This window comes from Sebastes fasciatus, chromosome 11, assembly GCF_043250625.1.
Source record: "Sebastes fasciatus isolate fSebFas1 chromosome 11, fSebFas1.pri, whole genome shotgun sequence".
Taxonomy (NCBI): Eukaryota; Metazoa; Chordata; class Actinopteri; order Perciformes; family Sebastidae; genus Sebastes; species Sebastes fasciatus.
This window is the reverse complement of record NC_133805.1, coordinates 1,817,943-1,841,408: the sequence shown is the minus strand read 5'-3', so window position 1 is coordinate 1,841,408 and position 23,466 is coordinate 1,817,943. Positions and strand designations below refer to the sequence as shown.

The following is a 23,466-nucleotide window of genomic DNA, read 5'->3' as shown; positions in this document are numbered from 1 at the left end:
ACATGGGGAGATGTATAGCATCTTCAGGCCGAATACAGGTAAAAGCAGCTCCGCTGTCCGCCATCACTTCCACTGGACGATTATTTACTTTTACCTCTATTGTTGGATCTTCCTCCGGCCCTGATACTACCAGCTGACACCCCCCTCTCGAGTCTTCCGGGCACCCCTAGTAACCAGGTTCCGGGCCCCTGTAAGGGTTCACCGGTCCTCTGGGTGACCTTGATTGGCCCCTGAATCCTCCTCTGAATCCTCCTCTGAAGTTTCCTCTGGACCTGTTGCACTCGCGAGCGAAATGGCCTTGTTGTCCACAAGTATAACATCCGGTTGATTGCTGTTGAAAGTTTGGATTAAACCTTCCTCCTCTTCCGAAATTTCTTTGGTCTCTTCCTCTCCAGGGCTGCGCTTGATCAAAGGCTGGCTGTGGGTAGGAGACAACTGGAACCACCGGCGGTGGCTGGAACGATTGGAGCTGAACCTGGTTCGGCTGTGGTTGTGGTACTAGTTGATTTAGTGGAGCCTGATTCTGCATAACCAGAGCCTGCTTCTTCTCCATCCTCTTGTTATCCATCAGTTGTATTTGATTAAGTTTCCTGAGGGTCTCGTGGTCCTGGTCTTTTTGATCATTTTCCTTTTTCCTATACAGCTCCACTTGGTGGGCTATATGATCCGTGTAACCACTCTTTGCCATGCTTCCAAGACCAACCACCTCTGCCAATTTGCTTCTCACTGGCAGGGGCAGCCCCTTCTGTATTCTGGTTCGCAAAATCGACTGCTCCATTTGATTCAAATCCGGGTCATTTCCTGTGACATTTCTCCACACTTGATGAACTCTCGACACATAGGCCCTCGGGTTTTCCTCTTGTCCCAGTGGATCAATAAAAATATTGTCAGGATGTACATTTGTTGGAAATGTTTCTTTCAGCGCCCTGCACACTTGACCTCTACTTGCAGCAAACAGCTCTGAATCATTCACAGCAGTTCCCACATATCGATTAAGTCCAGCTTTCTGTAGAATCTCTCCCATACCGTGAACTCCAATGAGGTTGGCCAAGAGTCTCTTGATATCTCCCATGGCCAGTTGCTCTCCCACTATGATCTCTTCCAACTTCGAAATCCAAGGATGTGCTCCATCTTGAAGAGTAGGTAACTTTTCAAGTATGTTTGACATATCTGTACTCTGCCAAGGCTTATACTCCAAATTCTGTCCTCGGATGACCACTGGACATATTTTTTGGGGATTTAGCTGTTTTCTAGAGCGCCCTCCAGTTGTCGTGGCAGATCGTTCGGAGTTTTCATTCTCTAACTGGTCCTTCCGAAACCACAGTTCCTCTAGCTGGTACTCTAGATCTATTAGGTCTTCTGGATTATCTGTCCTTAGCCGTTCGCGGTGACATCGGTCTATGCTTATTTTGATCTTTCTTAAAGTCTTCCGGGCTTCCTCTTCATGGCCCTCTTCATCCTCACTGTCATCAGAGATAACATTTCCTCTTATTTCTGCTCTTGCCAACATCCGTCTGACTGCAGGGTCATATCCTCCCCTGCTCCCTTCCTGATCGCTTTGGTCACTCTCGTTTCCATGGTCCTGCTTTTGCGTCCCAGACCCTAACCTTGATTTCTTCTTGGATCTTGGATACATCGTTATAGTTGTCTCCGCTCGTCCTGTTTCTATTGTTCTGTCCTCCTCGTTTCTGATACAGTAGTCACCCTCCTGACTGATCACCGGGATCTGAGGATAGATTTTCTTAGCCTTCGTCTTTGCCTCATACGGTGGTGGTCCCTTTACTGGGTTCATATGTGAGAACGATGAATTGGTGTCTTTCCTTAGTTTTTCTGTTTGTTCTGTGTTTTGTTTTATTTCTTCTACAACTTCATCTCTTTTATCGTTTGCAGCTTTTATCAGTTTCTGTCCCTCATCTTCAAATAACTGGAGAATGCCAAGCTCCACTTGCCTCTTCTCTTTGCGTTTTATCCCCTTTTTTCCCTTCTTTTGCTCAGCTTTGTATGTGGATACAAGTACCAGCATTATTTTAATTACATCTGGGTTAAGAGTCCCCTCCATTGGCCATGGTTGGTCAATTTCAGGCCAGCGTTTGTGCCATTTTTCCGATATTTTTGCAATGTTTGCGATGCCCCTAATTAAAGGATTATTCTTCTGTACTATCTCAACAGGAGTGATTACTTTTGGATTTTTAGTGTTCTTTTTTCCCATTATAACGGCTTCCTTATGTTCCGTTATTGTACTTTAAGAAGTAATTGTTAAAATTAAAACTACTCAAGGCTTATTTAGATTACTTCCCCCCTTTTTTTTTTTTTTTTTTTTTTAAAAACCCAATTACCCAATTAATCAATTAACCAATTATCCAATTATCCAATTAATCAATCAACCAATCAACAAATTATCAAATCAACCAATCAACAAATCCACCAATTAATCACCTAACCAATCAATCAACTAACCAATTAATCAATTAACCAATCAATCAATTAACCAATCAACAAATCCACCAATTAATCAACTAACCAATCAATCAACTAACCAATTAATCAATTAACCAATCAATCAATTAACCAATCAACAAATCCACCAATTAATCAACTAACCAATCAATCAACTAACCAATTAATCAATTAACCAATCAATCAATTAACCAATCAACAAATCCACCAATTAATCAACTAACCAATCAATCAACTAACCAATCAATCAATTAACCAATCAATCAATTAACCAATCGACAAATCCACCAATCAATCAACTAACTAATCAATCAACTAACCAATCAATCAATTAACCAATCAATCAATCAACCAGTCATCAATTATCCAATTAATCAATATTCAGCTCAAATCGTCAAACAGTCACCACCTTGAATGTCCACCACATCACAGATCAGACAAACTACGCACCATAACATAAATGAACATCTGTAATTGTCAGCAGAGGTTAGACTAAACAATCATATGCCATTAATTAATCAAATGCATTAACTGATCAATCCGTTGCCAAGTTTTCTATTAATTCATTTATTTATTTCTCCTGAATGAGCAGGTCAGTTTCCTCTTAGGCTTAATAAATGAAAGCAGGTCTATATGTGTACCATCAATATTGCTTATGACTGAGAACACATACAAATATGGGAATGCAGGTTTTGTTTTTGTTAAAGAGTTTGTGAATAAATTGTACCGGCCTTTTTAGTAGATTGACCTGGAGAGCCTCCAAGTTGACGTCAGCAATCCACCCTCCGTGATGTGCCGGCCCGCTGCCGTGCCTCCCGTCTCAATTCTCATTCACCATAAATGACATAACAGACAAAAAACATGTAATGATTTAGTCTCTTGTGAACCCATTAGGTCCCTTTAACAGCATCATCAATTTTATTCCTAACTTAAACCCCTACCTAAACATTAGTGAACCCCACTGAACCAAATAGTTCAACGGCAAAGGATACTCCCACATTCCAACCTCCTCTAGGGAATTCTGAGACGAGTGAGAGAGAGGGGGGGGGGGTTTCAAACGCTACCCTTCTTAAACGAAGTTCATGGTTTTATACATTCTTTATTCTTATTATTATATATTTCTATTCTTTTCCAAGGGTTATACGGGTACTGCAGTTACACAACTCCACTTTATTTGTCCTGGTTTATAGTTATTTATCTTATGTGTATGCGTTTATCGTAACCAGGCTCATTTCAGTGGCTCATCGTTTTATTCTTTTACTGTATCTCCCGGAAGTCCCTCTTTTGCAGAGAAAACAAGCGTCCACTCCTACCGGCCGTGTCATCACGCCCAACGGCGTGAGTGACAGCAGTGATCCAGAGAGGGTGCGCTTCGATCTCTGATCCAGAGCAATTCCCACAATCAACAGCTTATGTTTTACATTATTTAATTCATTTAGTCTTCTGGAAACAGAAGCTCATGGTTTTATACAATACATCGGGCCACGTATCTATTCTTACAAATTATTAACTTTGACACATATATTCTCTTCCTATGCATTTTATGGCACACATATGGCGCCAAGTGTCACACACCCACATTTTTCCCCAGCTTCCTCTCATCCCAAAGTCCATACACACACATTCTCTTACTCCTACGCACACACATTCAGCACACACATCCAGCACACATCCTTCCCTTTTACGCACACACATTTTCCCAGCTGCGTCTCATCCCAAAGTACACGCACCCACATTTTCTTCACCAGTTTTAGATATCTTCATTATTTCCAGCATGCTTTCTGCCGCTATTTTCCTTACTTTTTCTCATAAAATTTGTGCTACCGTTGAGGTGTAAAATCTCCGAAGAGAGGCTACTTCTTGAACACCGTTCGTCAACAAGCGTCAGAGTGGTAACGGTCATTCGAATTGTGATTCTACACTCTCCAGTTATTAAACTGACCATAAGATGTCGTTTTCAGGTTTTAATTGCGGCCCATACTACATGCTCCTCCACTTGAGGGCTTTCTATTCTATCCGATTTGCGGCTTGTCATATGATCATTTCCTTTATTTCCTTTATTTCCTTTATTTCCTTATCTCTCTTAACACTCTTTACATTTATTTATTCAAATTACCTGGATCCAGGTTTCCCAATTTTGTCTTTCTAAGTTAATTCCGGACTATGTCAGAGCCATCGCTACTCAGTGTCTAATATGCATTTTTTATGCATGTGTCTTAGCGTTAATCTTGCACAATACTCTTTAGTACACCTTATAGTTACCATGACTATTCTAAACTATTCCTTGTATTTCTCATACTTCTTTTCTTTACTTTTTTCTTTTCTCTATTCATTCCCCCTTTTTTTTCATTAAATTTAGCACGGAGCCTCACTTTAAACATCAAATCAACAGTACATGTCCATAACAAGAAGGTTCTTAATTTACGGTGTGTCCAAACAACTCCACATAACAGCCCCAATTTATGACCAGCATTAAATCGAGCGCGCTTACCGTTTTTGTGAAGTTGTCGCTGAGGCCACTTCCGATCCTGTATTCGTGACGCCAAATTATGTCGTATCTTTTCTGCGACAGTGCTGTTGAAGTGATGATGAAGGATGCTCCGAGGACACTGGTCTTGCTGGTATAATAAAGTTTATTACAAACAAGCCACACATGTCATACGGACGTCTCGAGCAGTCCGGAGGCTTCAAGTCGAATCTGAAAGTCCTGCCCTTTGGGGCTCTCGCGCCTCCTTATATCGGGCACAGATAGTATGCAACATCTGTCATGTAACATGCGAGCTGGGCATAAGAACAATGTGTGTCCTACATGTTTATCTTACAACCCCTTGACTTTTGTCCGACCCTCCGTCCCCGTTATGCTGTTTACCCATGTTTACATTTAGGGGCCCCGCTGTCATTGTGTTACTCCTGAGCATAAGAACATGTGTGTTTACATTTAGGGGCCCCGCTGTCCTGTGCAACTCCTGAAAATATACCACAAAGGTAACACAGTTTATAGTCTAAGCATATAGTATATCAGTCTGATGCAGTGAGGGCCAAAGAGACAATGTACTACGGAGTATTAGGGCCACATTGAGGGGAAAACATATCTGAGATTTACACAATAAAGTCAGAATATTACGAGAATAAAGTCATAACTTTCGTTGTTGTGAAATAAACCTCTTCATGTCGGGGTTTCTTTCTCAACAACAACCGGCTCGCTGTATATTATCCGTTACGTGTCGCGTCTACTGTTTGATATCTAAAACTACCGACGGCGAGCTTCTGTAGAGAGCAACCAGAGCCGGTGATTGTTGAAACAGAGGAGAGACAGATCTGATGAGCTTCATTTCTTTTCTGTCGTGTTTCAATAAAGTGTGTTTTACAATGATCAGCGAGGTTAAATGACTGTTTCTGTCAATGGAGTCTGGTGGCTTTGAGGAGAGCATATTATGTTTAATAAATCATGATAAATGCTTAAATCCACGTTAAAACATCTCATCTACTGGCTGACAAAGCTTTATGTCAAGCCCTGTGAAACAAAGGTGAAGGTATTCTTTAAGCATGTCCTTAAGGACTTCAGGGAAGTTAAGTCATCTTAACCAAATGAGAATTGGAGTTGCAGAAGTTGTGATTGTACCTAAAGGGTTAAAAATAGACCTCTGATGTTTGGAAAGATGATTGCACCGTCCGTAAGAGTGAATTCATTTTGAAGATATTAATCCCGCTCTGAACTGTGTCTGAAAAAGGGACTTTTAGAATGATGAACTTTATCTCTTTATGTGCAGACACCAGTGAATTAATGATGTGTGTCCTCATTTAGAAGTCTTCTAATGTGCTTCATGATTTAGAGCTGATGAGAGCTGCAGTGGCAGAAACATGGAAACATTCACAGTCCTGACACACGACTGCTTCTTCTGCTTCTTCTTCTTCTTCTTCTTCTTCTTCTTCTTCTTCTTCTACTTCTTCTTCTTCTTCTTCTTCTTCTGCTTCTTCTTCTTCTTCTTCTTCTTCTTCTTCTTCTTCTTCTTCTACTTCTTCTTCTTCTTCTTCTTCTTCTTCTTCTTCTTCAGGTGCATATGTAACATCGACTGCAGCGGGCACAATGAGAACCCGGTGTGTGCCACCGACGGGAACTCCTACAACAACCCCTGTCTGGTCCGAGAGGCGTCGTGTATGAAGCAGGAGCAGATCGACGTCAAACACCTGGGCAGGTGCCCCGGTAAGGCTGACTCGTCATGATGACATCTGTAGAGTTCATCTAATCATCCGGAATAACAGAATGACGCTGTCATATCGTCTCCTCTCTGCTAACTGACCAAAGTTACATTTAAGGCTTTTTAAGACCCTTCAATACCGCAGAGAACACAGTTATAATAAACCCTTTAATTCAGTGATGACGTCATGATGAGGTCACGCTGTTTCAGAGATGGAGAGTAAATGTTGCTAATAGTTTAGTCGTTGCTAACAGCAGCCAATGGCTCACGGCTGTGGTTAGCAGAAGGCTAAACTATCTCCATCCGCCTATTCTGTCTTTCAGAGGTTGTAGAGGACTCAGTTTTAAAGCTAGAGTGAAGATACTGGTATCATATGAAACTAGAAAACCTGATGAATCCATCAGTATCAACCATGTCATACCAGCTTGTCAGGAAGGAGGTTAAATAACGCTTACACTAAATTTTGGCGAGAATTTTTTTTTTCAAAAAATGTCCATTTTCAACAGGGTTCCTTGACCTCTGATCTCAAGATATGTGATGAATGTGTGAGGGTTTTTGTTCGAAACAAAATTCTGAAAAATGTTGGGGGGAAAATCCCCAAACATCTGAAAATATCCCAAAAAATTTCCAAAGAAAAGTCTGAAAAATGTCCGAAAAGAAGCCTGATACAAAGCTCAGTTTCTTTTTCGTTCTTCCGTAACGTGGTGATGTCACCAAGTAACACATTTGATGAGGTCACGGTGTTAGCTGGAGGCTAACGCTAGCAGTGGGCTAAAGCTCCACATCTAAAATGTCCTCTAGCTGTGTTGCTGGCTGAATCCAGATATCACAACATTAGAGATGACTAACTGGGATTGGACGCTCTAGCGAGCGATATTGTCCGACTCTCTTTGTGACTGACTTTACTGAAGGATAGTTAACTATAGACATCCAAACATTTATACGCCCTCAATGTATCTTTCCAGCGCTGCCGTTGGCCACCGGCCCGCTGGTCGGCTAATCTGCTCCCGTTGGTTCACGTTCTCAACTCCCGCTGGTGATCCTGGAGAGAGAGTGACAGCACATGTTGAGAGAAACTAGCAGTGTGTTCCACGTACTTCCAGAAGTACACTTCAATGTAGTGCACTTTGTGCACTCTGTACTCACTTGAGTAGTGCGTAAATTTCAGCGGGGTAGAGTCATCTCAAATCGAATACTCTGCGGCGCACTGACTGGAAATGACGATTGCAACTTTTGACCGCGGCTCGCTACCCGCCAAGATATCTTCTGAAAATAAATGAAAGCAGAGTGGAAATTACGTTTCCAACGTCGTCGCCTACGCCTACGATGTGTCCTCCTGTTGGCTGAAAATGCACCGGTATGTTTACGTATTGTTTTATTCTGTTACCTACGTATGTTTGAATAGTGGACGTGGCTCCGCCCCTTCCGCTACGTAGCCAAGATGGCGGCAGTTGAGTGTGGAAAGTGTCCAGCGTTCCACACTCAACCATCTGACCGTTAGAGTACAACATCCGGGTACTTTGAGTGCACTGCATTTTGCCGTACTTCCCAGTGTGAACACACTTATGCACTCAAAGTAGTAAGTGTAAGTACAGAAGTACGCGGATTGGAACACACTGCTGGATGTTCTTCAGCCGTTGTTAAGAAAACAAGCCAACAGTACTCGCTAGCCAGCGTTAGCTAACGTGATCAGAGGATTATTCTGCCTCCACTAAACTGATTTAAGGATATACATGAGAGAAAACCTTTTGTTTTTGCTGAGCAGGGCGTCATGTGATGATGAGAACTTGGAGGATTGTTTGGTGCTGGAAAGTGATGCGTTCAATGTCACATAAAAGCTCGATGTGTAATGTCTCCTCTCATCTTCTCTGGTAGTGTTTGTGGGCTGCAGTCTGATAGACCTCAGATAGTAAACCGGCTGCTGACAGTAAATACATTTTCTGTCACGTTGATATTATTCTGTGAACGGTTTGATTCCTGTGGATTCAGTTTGCAGCTCTGAACCGCTCACAGTGCCGACCTTTGACCTCGACTGGAGAGTGTCTGAGAGCAGAAATCAGCCGGTGTACGGACGGATAAATCTGCCCGCTGATGCCTCTATCACACTTTTATTGAATCCAAATAGGAGAATCCCATCATCCAGGCTTGTTGAGCCTCGGTGAACCCATTCGTCACCAATAAACCGCATTTCATCGACGCTGAGAGACTCACAGACCGAACGCTTTCTTTCACTCTGTACAAACACAGGTGTTCTAGTTTCATATGATACAGGTATCTTCAGTCTGGCTTTAAAATGAGCCGCTACGACCTAAACTCCTCCAACATTACTGAAGTGCTGCAGACGGAGGTCATTATTCCACATTAACTTTGCTGATGTAGTAAAATGCAGGACCGATGTTGTTTCGCTCTCGGTGAACACGACTGTGACCGTTTCATCTCCGCCATAAATCAGCCTCGTTATGGAAACCGTGTCGACAAATGAATGCGTCTAATCACCACTGTTTTCAATTAACCCACAAACCAAGCATACAGTCTGTTCCTGTGTGAGCTGAGCCGTGATTCCTCCAGGCATCAATCCACACCTGCTTAATCTGACCCGGAGGGATGAGTATTTACCTGTAGTTTTATAGTTTTTAGCCGTCACCTTTCGTCTTCACCATCTTAATTTTTGGCCATCGCCATCTTGGTTTTTTGGTGTGACCATCTTGGTTTTTGGCCGTCTCCATCTTGGTTTTTGGCCGTAGCCATCTTGGTTTTTGGCCGTAGCCATCTTGGTTTTTGGCCGTAGCCATCTTGGTTTTTGGCTTTCTCCATCATCATCTAAAACTCTCAAAATTGAAACCAGGAACTATCTGATGAAAGAATCGGTTAACAAGTCTTTCCCGACATTAGATGTCAACCGTTGGTACTTTTTGGACAGTTTACGGACACATTTCGTTTGAAACTTGAAGTATTGAGGTTCGATACTTAAAGGGACTATTTGTAACTTTCAGAAATGCTTGTTAACAGCGACACCTGTGGCCGTGAAATCAACGAAAGTCAGCGTCGGGCTCGCGCTTGCTCGCTCTAAATATACCTGAACGAGCATCACTCAACACAGTGAGGTGACACACGTCAGCTAAAAGCACAATATCACTCTATATTTCAGCTGCTTGGCAGTAATGTTAGCTGACCAGACCAAGGTCTCTCCATGAACATGATTTAGATCTGATCCTAGTGTTGGCTTTTCCTGCCTCAGTGCAGGCTGAAGCAGCGGGGCTCTGCAGCGTGTCTCCTCTGCTCTCTCCTCCCGCAGCCAGAGAGAGCAGAGGAGACACCGGCACCCGGTCGGTAACGAGAGGGTAACGTTACTAGCTAAGGAGCTCCGTCACTTCACAAGACACGGGAAACCTCTGTTGGTCTGGAGGAGCTGCAGCATTTTTTTTCTGCACAAACGTCCACTGTGCATTCACTAGATATTCTCAGAGCTAAACTAACTCTTCTGCAGTGTGGAGTGAGCGCGCGTTCACGTCTAGAGGTGGAGCGAGCTGAGAACGCGCGCTCTCTGAGCGAAGGCAGGCAGGCAGAGTTGCAGAGGCAGCGGCCACACGCGAACGCACATATGTGACGACCCGCTACATGTATGCGCGTACAAAGTTACAAACAGTCCCTTTAACAAAGTATTGAGGTTTTGTACGCAGCCCTGCACGTAATATTTCTGTTGTTTGTAAAAACATATCTGTTGATAGTTTTCCTTTGGTTAGAGTGATGACGCAGACGTATTTAATTCCACGTTTCCTTGTTGATATTTAAGGAGGAAGATAAAATCTCAGAGCCGAGATGTGCCACGTTGTTTCTTCTGATCTAGCACTGAATGATTTTTGGGTCTCTCAGAGAGTGGGAGGAGGAGGGGGAGTGTTAGATAGAAACCTCATTTGCAGTCACAGTTTGCTGTCTGATGTTGTTCAGAGTCTGTGCCAACACCCAGATCTGTCCAGTCCCAGTACATCCTCCGAGTATCCTCTCAGATCTGATTTATGTTGATAGACTCACCTTGAATCACGATGTGTCGTCTTACTGCAGACACTCTCTCGGCTCCGTCTCTGTGGGTGTTGGCAGGAGACGCTAACCCGCCAGGATTTATGGATTTCTTGTCAGTGGTTATGGCTTTAAGGTGGCCGGTGACCAAGCGTTTGATTGGCTCAGGGAGGTGGTGGGTGGGGGGGTAGCACCCTGAGGTGAAGAGCACCTGCCCTCTCTCCTGATCTGCTGTCTCCTCGGGGCGCCGGGCCAACATTCACCAAACCAGGTTAGAACTGTTATCACAGAGAATACAGGGAGAGGTTTCTGTTTCTGAGATAGAAAACCGCAAAGATCAACGCTTTGTCTTTCTTTCTTTCTTTCTTTCTTTCTTTCTTTCTTTCTTTCTTTCACACATACTTTATCAGCTGATGGGTTATTAACACAATCTGTACATTTAGCCATGTTAGCAGGTTGACGTGTGTTTCAGAGTGAAATCTGTTTTTGCCTGTTGATGATGATGAAGACGGCATTTTTGCCGTCACCATCTTGGTATTTGGCCGTCGCCATCAGTTTTTGGCCGACTTAATCGGGCTGATATCGGGCTGATATCGGGCTGACATCGGGCTGATATCGGGCTGACATCGGGCTGACATCGGGCTGATATCGGGCTGACATCGGGCTGACATCGGGCTGACATCGGGCTGATATCGGGCTGACATCGGGCTGACATCGGGCTGATATCGTGCTGACATCAGGCTGATATCGTGCTGACATCTGGCTGATATCGTGCTGATATCGGGCTGATATCGTGCTGACATCTGGCTGATATCGTGCTGATATCGGGCTGATATCGTGCTGACATCTGGCTGATATCGTGCTGACATCTGGCTGATATGGTGCTGATATCGGGCTGATATCGGGCTGATATCGGGCTGACATCGGGCTGATATCGGGCTGATATCGGGCTGACATCGGGCTGATATCGGGCTGACATCGGGCTGATATCGGGCTGACATCGGGCTGATATCGTGTCAGTCTCAGTCCGGTTGTTTTGGTCCCCATCAGAGTTTGATTGACAGCTTTCACACCAGAACAAACGAACAGCTCTAGTGAGGAAAGAGATCCGCTCGTCACACCAGAGAAACAAACTGCTGTTTATTCTTCTCTCACATCAACACATTGTTATATAATCTGTGAGCTCTCTCTGTATCCTCTGGAAACACAAAGAGAGATAGAGAGAGAGATGAGATGGGAGGAAGAGAGAGAGATGAGATGGGAGGAAGAGAGAGGGATGAGAGGGATGAGATGGGAGGAAGAGAGAGGGATGAGAGGGATGAGATGGGAGGAAGAGAGGGATGAGAGGGATGAGATGGGAGGAAGAGAGAGGGATGAGAGGGATGAGATGGGAGGAAGAGAGGGATGAGAGGGATGAGAGGGAGGAGATGGGAGGAAGAGAGAGGGATGAGATGGGAGGAAGAGATAGGGATGAGAGGGATGAGATGGGAGGAAGAGAGAGGGATGAGAGGGATGAGATGGGAGGAAGAGAGAGGGATGAGATGGGAGGAAGAGAGATGGATGAGAGGGATGAGATGGGAGGAAGAGAGAGGGATGAGAGGGATGAGAGGGATGAGATGGGAGGAAGAGAGAGGGATGAGAGGGATGAGAGGGAGGAGATGGGAGGAAGAGAGAGGGATGAGATGGGAGGAAGAGAGAGGGATGAGAGGGATGAGATGGGAGGAAGAGAGAGAGATAAGATGGGAGGAAGAGAGGGATGAGATGGGAGGAAGAGAGAGAGATAAGATGGGAGAAAGAGAGAGGGATGAGATGGGAGGAAGAGAGAGAGATAAGATGGGAGAAAGAGAGAGGGATGAGATGGGAGGAAGAGAGAGAGATAAGATGGGAGAAAGAGAGAGGGATGAGAGGGATGAGAGGGAGGAGATGGGAGGAAGAGAGGGATGAGATGGGAGGAAGAGAGAGGGATGAGAGGGATGAGATGGGAGGAAGAGAGAGGGATGAGAGGGATGAGATGGGAGGAAGAGAGGGATGAGAGGGATGAGATGGGAGGAAGAGAGAGGGATGAGAGGGATGAGATGGGAGGAAGAGAGGGATGAGAGGGATGAGAGGGAGGAGATGGGAGGAAGAGAGAGGGATGAGATGGGAGGAAGAGATAGGGATGAGAGGGATGAGATGGGAGGAAGAGAGAGGGATGAGAGGGATGAGATGGGAGGAAGAGAGAGGGATGAGATGGGAGGAAGAGAGATGGATGAGAGGGATGAGAGGGAGGGAGAGAGAGAGTTTTGTCAATATTTCCTCTGTGATGGAGCGTTAAATATGGAAGAGTGTTTAACATTCCCAGCAGCTCCTCCTGCAGACAGCATGAAGACATGAAGCCTCCACAGGACAACAACAACAACAACAACAACAACAACACACACACACGCACGCACGCACGCACGCACGCACACACACACACACATACACACACACACACACACACACACTGCTAATAAACAGATTAGAAAGACACAGTGAGACAGCAGGTAGAAAGTCAAACCGTCTGCTGACGGTTCACACTGAAAGAAATATCAATCTAATAGCAACGCCTGGATGAAAAGACTTTTAGAGGAGCTGTGACTGTCTGTCTGTCTGTCTGTCTCTCTGTATCTGTCTGTCTCTCTGTATCTCTGTCTGTCTGTCTGTCTTTCTGTCTGTCTGTCCGTCTGTCTGTCTCTCTGTATCTGTCTGTCTCTCTGTATCTCTGTCTGTCTGTCTGTCCGTCTGTCTGTCTGTCTGTCTCTCCGTCTGTCTGTCTCTCTGTATCTCTGTCTGTCTCTCTGTCTCTCCGTCTGTCTCTCTGTCTGTCTCTCCGTCTCTCTGTCTCTCTGTCTCTCTGTCTGTCTCTCCGTCTGTCTGTCTGTCTGTCTCTCTGTCTCTCTGTCTCTCCGTCTGTCTGTCTGTCTGTCTCTCTGTCTGTCTGTCTGTCTCTCTGTCTCTCCGTCTGTCTCTCTGTCTGTCTCTCCGTCTCTCTGTCTCTCTGTCTCTCTGTCTGTCTCTCCGTCTGTCTGTCTGTCTGTCTCTCTGTCTCTCTGTCTCTCCGTCTGTCTGTCTGTCTGTCTCTCTGTCTGTCTCTCTGTCTCTCTGTCTGTCTCTCTTTCTCACCGTCTCTCTGTAACTGATTCTGTCCATCTGTTTCCTCAACAGCTGATAAAGAGAAACTTGGGAAGAAAGACGACAGCAGTCCTTTCAAAGTCAACGTCTTAGGTAAGACAGCGTCAACATTTATTACAACCTGAGCTGAATATGTAGAGATCTCCATCAGTTCTAACACGTATAATACTCTATATATAATATATATATATATATATATATATAAACCCTGTTAGTGATGAGGTCATGATGAGGTCACGATGACGTCATGATGAGGTCACGCTGTTATTAAACTATTAGCCCGTTGGTTAACGTTAACGTTCTCAACTACCACCGGTGATCGGGTTTCCGATGCCGAGGGGCGCTGACCAACCGGCGGTGAACACGGCGACTGTGAACGCAGCCTTTCTGTCCTTCACTGCTTTTATTGTGCGTCTCAAGTTGCAACACAAAGTGAAGGAACCGACGGAGCTGTGGAGGAATCATCCCTCTCCCGAGACCTTTAGATCGATGCTCACACGGCGAGCTGCAGATAATAAAACCTCTCCGGATCCTCTTTCGTCTCCAAACTCCACATCTGCGTGGTGCAGCCGGGCCGGCGGGTCGCGCTCGCTCGCTCTGCTCTGCTCTGCTCCGCTAATCCGCCTGTTTGCTTGTGAGAAACTCCCAGCGTCCTAAAGAGCAGCGTGCTCACATCGTGTTCAGCATCAGCAGCAGAGACTCGGAGCTGAGAGGACGTTATTGTGTGTTAAAGAGGTTTTCATTCATCCTCAGCAGGTTCAGGTCAGCCGGCTGCTGGAAGGCCACAGGAAGTCTTTGGATTTACCATGTGGTCACACGCCTCCGCCGCCGTTCGTGTGTTGAATCGATGTTTTGGCTTCTGGGTCAGCTGATCCTCGGTACTTGCAGCCGGGACGGCGGCTGATCGTCCTCTGACGTTGTGTGTTTGTGTGTTTGTTGTGTCTGTTGTGCAGAGACCACCGGTCTGGACCACGGTGACGGGTTCTACGCCGGGATGCCGATCCCCTGCGCCGACAGCTACGCCGGCTTCTGTGTTCACGGGAAATGTGAGATCAAGTACAGCACGGCCACCTGCAGGTGTGTGACTGACTGATGTTACCTGAGCTATCTACTTAAGTACATTTACTCTAGTACTCTACTTAAGTACATTTACTCTAGTACTCTACTTAAGTACATTTACTCTAGTACTCTACTTAAGTACATTTACTCTAGTACTCTACTTAACTGCTACTACTGGTACTACAGTATTACTACTAGTACTCAGATCCAAGTAATGGCATCATGTAAACATTTTCCGTTACAGTATTATTATCAACAAAATGTAAGTATTATTGTACGGAGGACGCAACCTGCCAAAATCAAAAATAAATTAATAAATAAATGACTCGATATATAAATAAACATGTCATTAAATAATGTTAAGAATAATTGTATTAAGAATAATTGTATCCATTAATTCATTGATAAAGTGTGAGTGACAGCCCCCTCATTTGCATAATGAGGCAGAAATGCATAAAGAAATTAATAAAGAAAAGAATACAGAAATAAATAAGTTTGGGGAAATAAATAAGGGCCAACAAGCAAAAGAAAAAATCATGCAGAAATAAATAAATAAATACAAATATATATTTTTTAAATAAGTAAAAACTAAGTGCAAAAATAAATAGATTAAAAATAAATGCAAAAATTAATAAATTGAAAAATTAATAAAAAATTAATGCATGAATAAATAAGGGAATTAATAAAAAGATAAATAAGTAAAGAAACAAATTAAATCAGAAATATCAATTTATGTCACATTTGATCAATTAATTCATTAATGGCTACATTTATTTTTAATATTATTTTGCTACATTTAATGACATATTTATTTATTTATTTATTTAATTATTCATTTATTTTTGATTTTGGCAGGTCCCAGCCTCCGTACTATTGAATTATTATCAATGCAAATATATAAGTTGCATTTTAATGCTGCAGCTGCTCAAAGTGGAGTTAATGCTGATTAATTTAAATACCGTTGGGTAATATTTCATAGTTTTACTGTAAATAACTGATAACTAAAGCTGTGTAATATATGTAACTAAGTCATTTCCCTCTGAAATGAAGTAGAGAAGTAGAAATACTCACGTAAACTTCAAGTACCTCAAGATTGTACTTAAGTATAGTATATACTTTTTAATCAACAGAGCTGTTCACATGTTGTCAGCTGGTGTTTAACGCGTCTTACTGTCATCCCAAATAACTAAGTACTAATACCACACAGTAAAAATACTCTGTTACAGTAATACAACAAATAACTGCCAAAACCGAGATAACCTACACTCAGTACTGTTCCTGAACGCATCCTGTGTGTGTGTGTGTGTGTGTGTGTGTGTGTGTGTCTCAGGTGTGATGCAGGTTATAAAGGTGCTCAGTGTGACGAGCCTCAGGACTTCAACATCCTCTACGTCGTCCCCAGTGGACAGAAACTCCACTACGTCCTCATCGCCGCCATCATCGGCGCCGTGCAGATCGCCATCATCGTCGCCGTGGTGATGTGCATCACAAGGTGAGGCGGCGTCCGCTAAAAACTAAAAACCCTTTATTTCTAAAGCCCTCACTTAACACATCAGGGATTATCATCTTCATTTAAATCCATTAATGATCAATTTTAAGGTATTATTAAGGGATTTAGTTTTTCTCTTTAGGGGTCTGAAATATTTCCAGTTGCAACCTGATATTTTAAGGGATTTTTATTCAGTATTCAGGTATTTAATATTTGAGATAAATGAATGGATTGTAATATTTAATAATAGTTAAGTATTGCATGGAGATGTACAGGTAACCCTTAAATTCAGGGGTTTTCACTACTACTTTACTTACTGCCAAGCAGCTGAAATATAGAGTGATGTTGTGCTTTTAGCTGACGTGTGTCTCCTCACTGTGTTGAGTGATGCTCCTTCATGTCTATGTAGAGCGAGCACAAGCGCCAGCAACAGGACGCTGACTTTAGTTGACTTAACGGACACAGGTGAAACTGTTAACAAGACATTCTGATTCTCACATAGAGTCCCTTTAACGTCTGTCTTTCCTCTCTCTGTGTGTCTCTTTAGGAAATGTCCGAAAAACAACCGGGGTCGCCGGCAAAAACAAAACCTGGGACACTTTTCCTCGGACACTAACTCCAGGATGGTATAGCGGTTCGTCGGGGGGTTCTTTTTGATAAGTTTTTTCTTACGGCGTGGGAATAACCATTTTTAAACGCTAGATGTGTCGTATTAATTCTTTTTTTTTTTTTTTCCTGGAAAAAAAAAGAGAAGAAGAAGAATGAGAATATTTATTTAAGGGGCCTTATTTTCCCTCCTTTATTTCTGTTTTTATGGATGGAAATAATTTTTCTTTTTGCCGCGAGACCAAGAACACAGAGCCGAACCGTCACTTCACATCGTTACCACGTCCGCCGTCTGAATGACTTCAAACTGCTTCATTCCAGGTTTCTGTTGGACGCTTTACACCTTTTGGTAAACGGCCTCGCTCCCTCTGGAATGTGCTATTTATTGAAAATGATTATTTTCTGTTTGACTAATAATGTGCAGCTGATCACCAAATGTTGTGTTTAGTGTAGGAGGTGAGAGGGGGCCAGCCCGACACATATAGATATGTTTACACGTATTCCTAAAGACTTCACTGTGTTCAAACAAGCTAATCATTTATTATTATTATTATTATCATTTTCTTTAAAGTAGGTTTTATGTTCACTTTGATTTTAAATGTTCCTGAATTCTAGTTCCTGTATATTCGCATGACTTGTGAAAACTGTGTACTGTGGTGTAGTTTGAACTTTTAAAAAGAAAAGCTCGACGCCTCCTCCATCTGGGCGCCGCAGAGATCCGATGGAGGTGGAGGTGGAGACGGGAAATCCAAAAAACGTCGGACTGATGAACGGAGGACGCTGAAGAGGGGGGGGGTGTTGAAGGAAGGAATGTGTCTGCTGTCTTTACCCTGTCTTTAAGAACACACGTAGTTACCGTCGACGTCGGAGTACGTTCTCCTAAAATCACTTCTGCTTTGACGAGGAACAGATTTGACGCTCGGAGGAATGTTGTTGCGTCTTCTTCGTCCGACGACCTGAGTTCGGAGGACGCCTGTTTTTTGGGGTTTGAACTGCAAATGGAGGTCAACTCTAACGCCAGGATCAGACTACAGGATGTGTTTGACGGTTGCGATGGTCGCTGTGTCAGATTAAACCACTGAGGGTCAGAAATTATTGTCGTGACTCGGCCGCAACGGACTCCACGTCGGTCCCCTGTTCCGAAAACACACACTCTCCCGGCACCGCCGTCTTGATATACGGGCTTACCGGGGCTCAAGCCCCCCGGACCCGACCGTGTAAAGGGGCCCGACCGTGTAAAGGGGCCCGACCATGTAAAGGGGCCCGACCATGTAAAAGGGCCCAGACCATGTAAAGGGGCCCGACCGTGTAAAGGGGCCCGACCGTGTAAAGGGGCCCGACCATGTAAAGGGGCCCGACCGTGTAAAGGGGCCCGACCATGTAAAGGGGCCCAGATCATGTAAAGGGGCACGACCATGTAAAGGGGCCCGACCATGTAAAGGGGCCCAGATCATGTAAAGGGGCCCAGATCATGTAAAGGGGCCCGACCATGTAAAGGGGCCCACGAGGCTCCAGGGGAAAACAATAAAAATAGAATGCACAGGGAGAAGAGGAAGCGGGCGCTCAACGGGATGCTCCATGACGCAAAGACGCAACGGCGGTGGTGTTTTTTTACTCCGACACAACCAGGACTGAACATCCTACCGCGAGGCCCGGCAGCAGTTGAAGGTCCGATGACGTCATTCTGCATAATAAGTAGCCTTCTGTTTACAGCTGAGTGCTTCTGAGATCAGACGGTCAAAACACGTCGTGGAAAGCAAAAAAAATAAATCAAACATGCTAGACTTCCTGTCGCAGCGGCGTCGGTTGTCGTATGCTATGACACGCTACACGAGATAAAACCATCGATTGTCGCACACGACACTCATTTACGACGGCCGTGTCGGGCTGTAATCGGGCTGATGGCGTGGAGTCTGAATCGGCATAAATGATGTTTTCTTATTGTAACTGGAGGAAGTCTTTTGGTGGCTGAGATGTTTGTAATCAAGACTTTTTCTTTGAATGTGATAGAACAGATGTTTATTTCTCTTCTTTTGTTTTGTTTTAGTTTTGCTCCTCAGCGAGACGTTCCGAGCACAGAGGATCCCTCGTGTCGCGGTCACACCGAGAGCGAAGCAACTTTTTCTGCCTCACTTTACTCGGCGAGTCAGACCGCCGGGATCATTTGCGTTCCTTCTTCTTGTCTCCATAGAAACCAACAACTTTCCTCCATCAACCATGGAAGAAATAACCACTGTTGTCCAAGATATGTCAGAAAACCAAACGCTGCGTCGTGTCTGGGTTCATAACGTCACCCGGCGGCGAGCTGTATTCACATTGCACTGACTGTATCTAGCAATCCGCACGTCTCTACTGCGCTATGAACCCCAAATGAACAGACTGCTGTGATTTAATATCAATAAACAGATCAAAATGATGCTGAAATAACTACATGATGATGCTGGTTAGTAAAAAGTCTGAATTCATGCTTTGTCAGGTCTGTTACCATGACGACAAGCAGACAATTTTTATAATGCTTGTTTTCTGAATGGAGTCTGGATGGATCAGTGCCAGGCTATGCAGCTGCTCCATCAACACTCAACACGACGTCATCTAGAGACGTTGTTGTTTCTACCACAGACAGTCTGTTGTCTCTGCTCTCTGGACAGATGTGATGGACTATCGTAGCTCTGGGTGACCATAGACACACACAACATTTATTTATCCTCCATTGGAAATCGTGCCGTGCGAAAATGTTGCTTCGCTCTTGGTGTGAACACAGCATTACAGAAACCAACCTATAATAATCCTGCAGGAAACACTCTACAGTCCAAATATGACTCATGTGATCAGATACAGGTCATCAGTAAAGTCTCGTTGGCGTATTAATGTTCATAATAATAATAATAATAATAATAATATCTTGGATTTATATAGCGCCTTTCATGAAACCCAAGGACGCTTAACAAAGACATAAATAAATACAACAAATGTAACAGTAGCTAGAGGCCATAGGCCTTGGTGAAGAGGTGGGTTTTGAGGAGTCTTTTGAAGGTGTCCAGAGATGGTGCGTTGCGGAGCTCTATGGGGAGAGAGTTCCAGAGGGTGGGAGCTGTCACACTGAAGGCTCTGTCCCCAAAAGTTCTCATTCTTGTGTGAGGGACGGAGAGTAAAAACAGTGAAGACGAATACTGCGTGTAGAAAGTCGACAATCCTAACAGTATTGTCGACAGGAACTGTACGTCCAATGAACGACGATGCCTTTTCTGTGTTGTCCCCCTTGTGTCCCCGACTTCACCTGTAACACAGTTGAGTTTATGCCTTCGCGTGCGTCACATTATTTCGTCGCAAACTGCCGTAAACTTTCCACTGAATCGTCTTTTTCTCGAGCGTGTACAACTCCACTTCCGTCCCACCACAGCGCTCTCAAAACTGAAACGTTTCATTTCAATCATTGTGATGTCACTCAGTCACAAACAAATAAACCTTCTCCAGCGAATAACTGCGGATTTTAATCTAATCTAACTTTAATCTTTCATTTCCTAAATCTTTATTAATCATCAGATCTGTCGTTAACAGCCAGATGGAGGGTGAGCGCCACACGGCGGGCTGGGGAGTCCCGCATACGAGGCGCTGCGCCGCCACCGGCTCTAGGTCGGCTTGGAAAGGCTCGGGGGGGAAGGTGCTTCCGGTGTGACTGTCTACCGGGGCGGACCGCCCTCAGTGCGTCCCAGCCGCGTCATGCCTCCAGGGCGCGGCTCGGCCCACGTAAAACGCGCCACGGGGAGATGGAGCGTGAGCGCGTGCGATAGGACCTGAAAGATGGTGACGAGAGGTTAACGTCACGCTGCCGTAAAGTGGTATCGGAGCCGTTTTGCGAGTACGAGTACATGAGCACAGTATCGGACCCGATACTGGTATCGGTATCGGTGCCTCCCTAATGAAAAGGTCTGAATGCCCGTGGAACTGGAAGGCTAGCTAGCTAACTAGCTAACACACATTGCACGCAATAATAATAATAATCGAACGACATTTCCACCGCATGACTTTTGTTTACAATTTCTAGACCGTTCTGAATTTTTTTATTTGTGAACGCAAACCGGACCAGCTGGAAGATTCAAACAATGCGTCCTCCTCGCTTTGGTTTCCATTCAGGAACCGGACCTTTAAGGTGTGAACCGGACCTTTAAGGTGTGAACCGGACCTTTAAGGTGTGAACCCGCCGTGAGCCTCGATTGGCCCGACTCAGCTTACTACCTGAGTGTCAAGCATGAGCTGCGATATTAGCCAATTATGAATTATTAATTATAGGGGCACGTTAGCATGAGTTTAGCTAGGAAGCTAACTAACGTTTATAGCTCACAAGTACAAAATCATATTCTGGGGATTCAAAGCTGTTGAGCTAACGTCATCTAACATTATGACACGGCTGTGTTGAATACTCGATTCTGATTGGTCAATCACGGCGTTCTGCGGTCTGTTATTTCTTTATAACACCGTTGCTATGTATAACAGACCGTTGCTATGTATAGCAGACCGTTGCTATGTATAGCAGACCGTTGCTATGTATAGCAGACCTATACATAGCAGACCGTTGCTATGTATAACAGACCGTTGCTATGTATAGCAGACCGTTGCAATGTATAGCAGACCGTTGCTATGTATAACAGACCGTTGCTATGTATAACAGACCGTTTTCTTATGTTTGGCAGACCGTTGCTATGTATAACAGATCGTTGCTATGTATAGCAGACCGTTGCTATGTATAACAGACCGTTGCTATGTATAACAGACCGTTGCTATGTATAGCAGACCGTTGCAATGTATAGCAGACCGTTGCTATGTATAACAGACCGTTGCTATGTATAACAGACCGTTTTCTTATGTTTGGCAGACCGTTGCTATGTATAACAGATCGTTGCTATGTATAGCAGACCGTTGCTATGTATAACAGACCGTTGCTATGGGCACAGTTGTGATCTCGGACTCTGGCAGACCGTTGTGTCAAATTATCGATTCCTTCAGTAAGTAGCCGTGTAATAAGCGGGATAACGTTCAGCTAGCGGGCCGTTGTTGTGAAAGAATCACGAGTGTTAGTTGAGAAAGTTCACATGAACCAACGGGACCAGATTAGCCGAATTTGACAAGAACAGTTGTCGTTCACAGCGGTTCGTCGGTGATAATTGTATAATCCTGAATGTGTTTCCGGTGCATGGCTAGTGGAGGTCTTTACTCGGTTCAGTAGGGAGGGATGTTGACGACCGGAGGCTGTGCTGAGGTCCAAGCTGTGAGTTCAGGGGAGGTTTGTCTTCTCTGTATGTTGATCATTTTTACTTTCTGTCACGGGGAGTTGTTTTTCTGTAACGTGTTAGGTCGTAGGTCAGCCCCCCCCCCTCCGCTGAGCAGCGTGTTTCTACTTGTTGTCGACCATCGCAGCCGTGACTTCTCTAAATGTGACTAGAATGTGTTTGACATGTTAATATTCTGCATGTAGACTTTGAGAGGCGACGTTTGGTCTCTGCCAAAATAAAAAAGGAAATGTTTTTTTTTTAATGTTTTATCTCTTGTTTGTGTTTCTTCTTCTTCTTCTTCTTCTTCTGACCCTGCTCTCATTTCACAGCATGTTCCAGATGTTTCCTGTGGTGTGAGGTACGTTGAGAGGGTTTTTTACATCCCTGATCGGCTCTGAAGTCCAGCCTGGACGCACCGATTCAAATAATAACGCCGTCATGGCTAACGCATGAGCTAACGCTAAACGTGAAGCATAAAGTAGCAGTGAGACGAGCTCAGAGATCAGAGATCAGAGCTCAGAGATCAGAGATCAGAGCTCAGAGATCAGAGATCAGAGATCAGAGCTCAGAGATCAGAGATCAGAGATCAGAGCTCAGAGATCAGAGATCAGAGCTCAGAGATCAGAGATCAGAGATCAGAGATCAGAGATCAGAGCTCAGAGATCAGAGATCAGAGATCAGAGCTCAGAGCTCAGAGATCAGAGATCAGAGCTCAGAGCTCAGAGATCAGAGACGGAGGATCAACGTGTTGTTAGTGTGTTGTTGCTGTTTCTCTCCACACACTGAGGAACTAAACTGTTCAATTTAACACATGTCGTTATTTGTGGGCTCTCTCATAAAATAAGTACGTAAATAACAAAACATTACAACGATTACCAAACAAACAGCGTCTCCGGGTCAAACGTCCTGTTTGTTTCTTTTTACGTCACTAGCTCTGAGCGTAGCATCGTCACACGGATGACCTGAGGATTATCGTGTCATTCGTACGCCTCGTTTCGACCGGGTTGACATTTACTCTGATTTTACAAACCAAACACACGATCAGCTTATGAAAGCCCTCATCACAGTCTCACATCAGCTCGTAGAATAGTCACCAAATTTGATCAATTTGATTTGTGTACATAAACACGAATTTCACTTTTTTGCTTTCGTGACGCTCAGCACGACTTTCAACAACGTATTTTTCGTGTGTTTTCCTACGAATGTCCAGCAACAC

The 23,466-nt window shown here is 44.3% G+C and overlaps 1 protein-coding gene and 1 long non-coding RNA gene across 2 annotated transcripts in view; both read left to right on the top strand.

Moving 5' to 3' along the window:
- The window catches only part of tmeff1a (transmembrane protein with EGF-like and two follistatin-like domains 1a), a 74,446-nt gene extending 54,593 nt beyond the window's left edge, over nt 1-19,853 (top strand). The window contains exons 6-10 of the mRNA XM_074649886.1: nt 6,513-6,661; nt 13,860-13,919; nt 14,780-14,903; nt 16,216-16,377; nt 16,922-19,853. Coding sequence (XP_074505987.1) covers nt 6,513-6,661; nt 13,860-13,919; nt 14,780-14,903; nt 16,216-16,377; nt 16,922-17,006 — 580 coding nt within the window. The 3' untranslated portion in view covers nt 17,007-19,853. The remainder of the gene's footprint in view (nt 1-6,512; nt 6,662-13,859; nt 13,920-14,779; nt 14,904-16,215; nt 16,378-16,921) is intronic.
- A 1,143-nt stretch (nt 19,854-20,996) lies between these two features.
- Nucleotides 20,997-22,509, top strand: LOC141776370 (uncharacterized). Its single transcript, XR_012595755.1, has 2 exons — nt 20,997-21,130; nt 21,171-22,509. It is a non-coding gene; the product is annotated as an uncharacterized LOC141776370 (long non-coding RNA).
- Nucleotides 22,510-23,466: the final 957 nt, after the last annotated feature.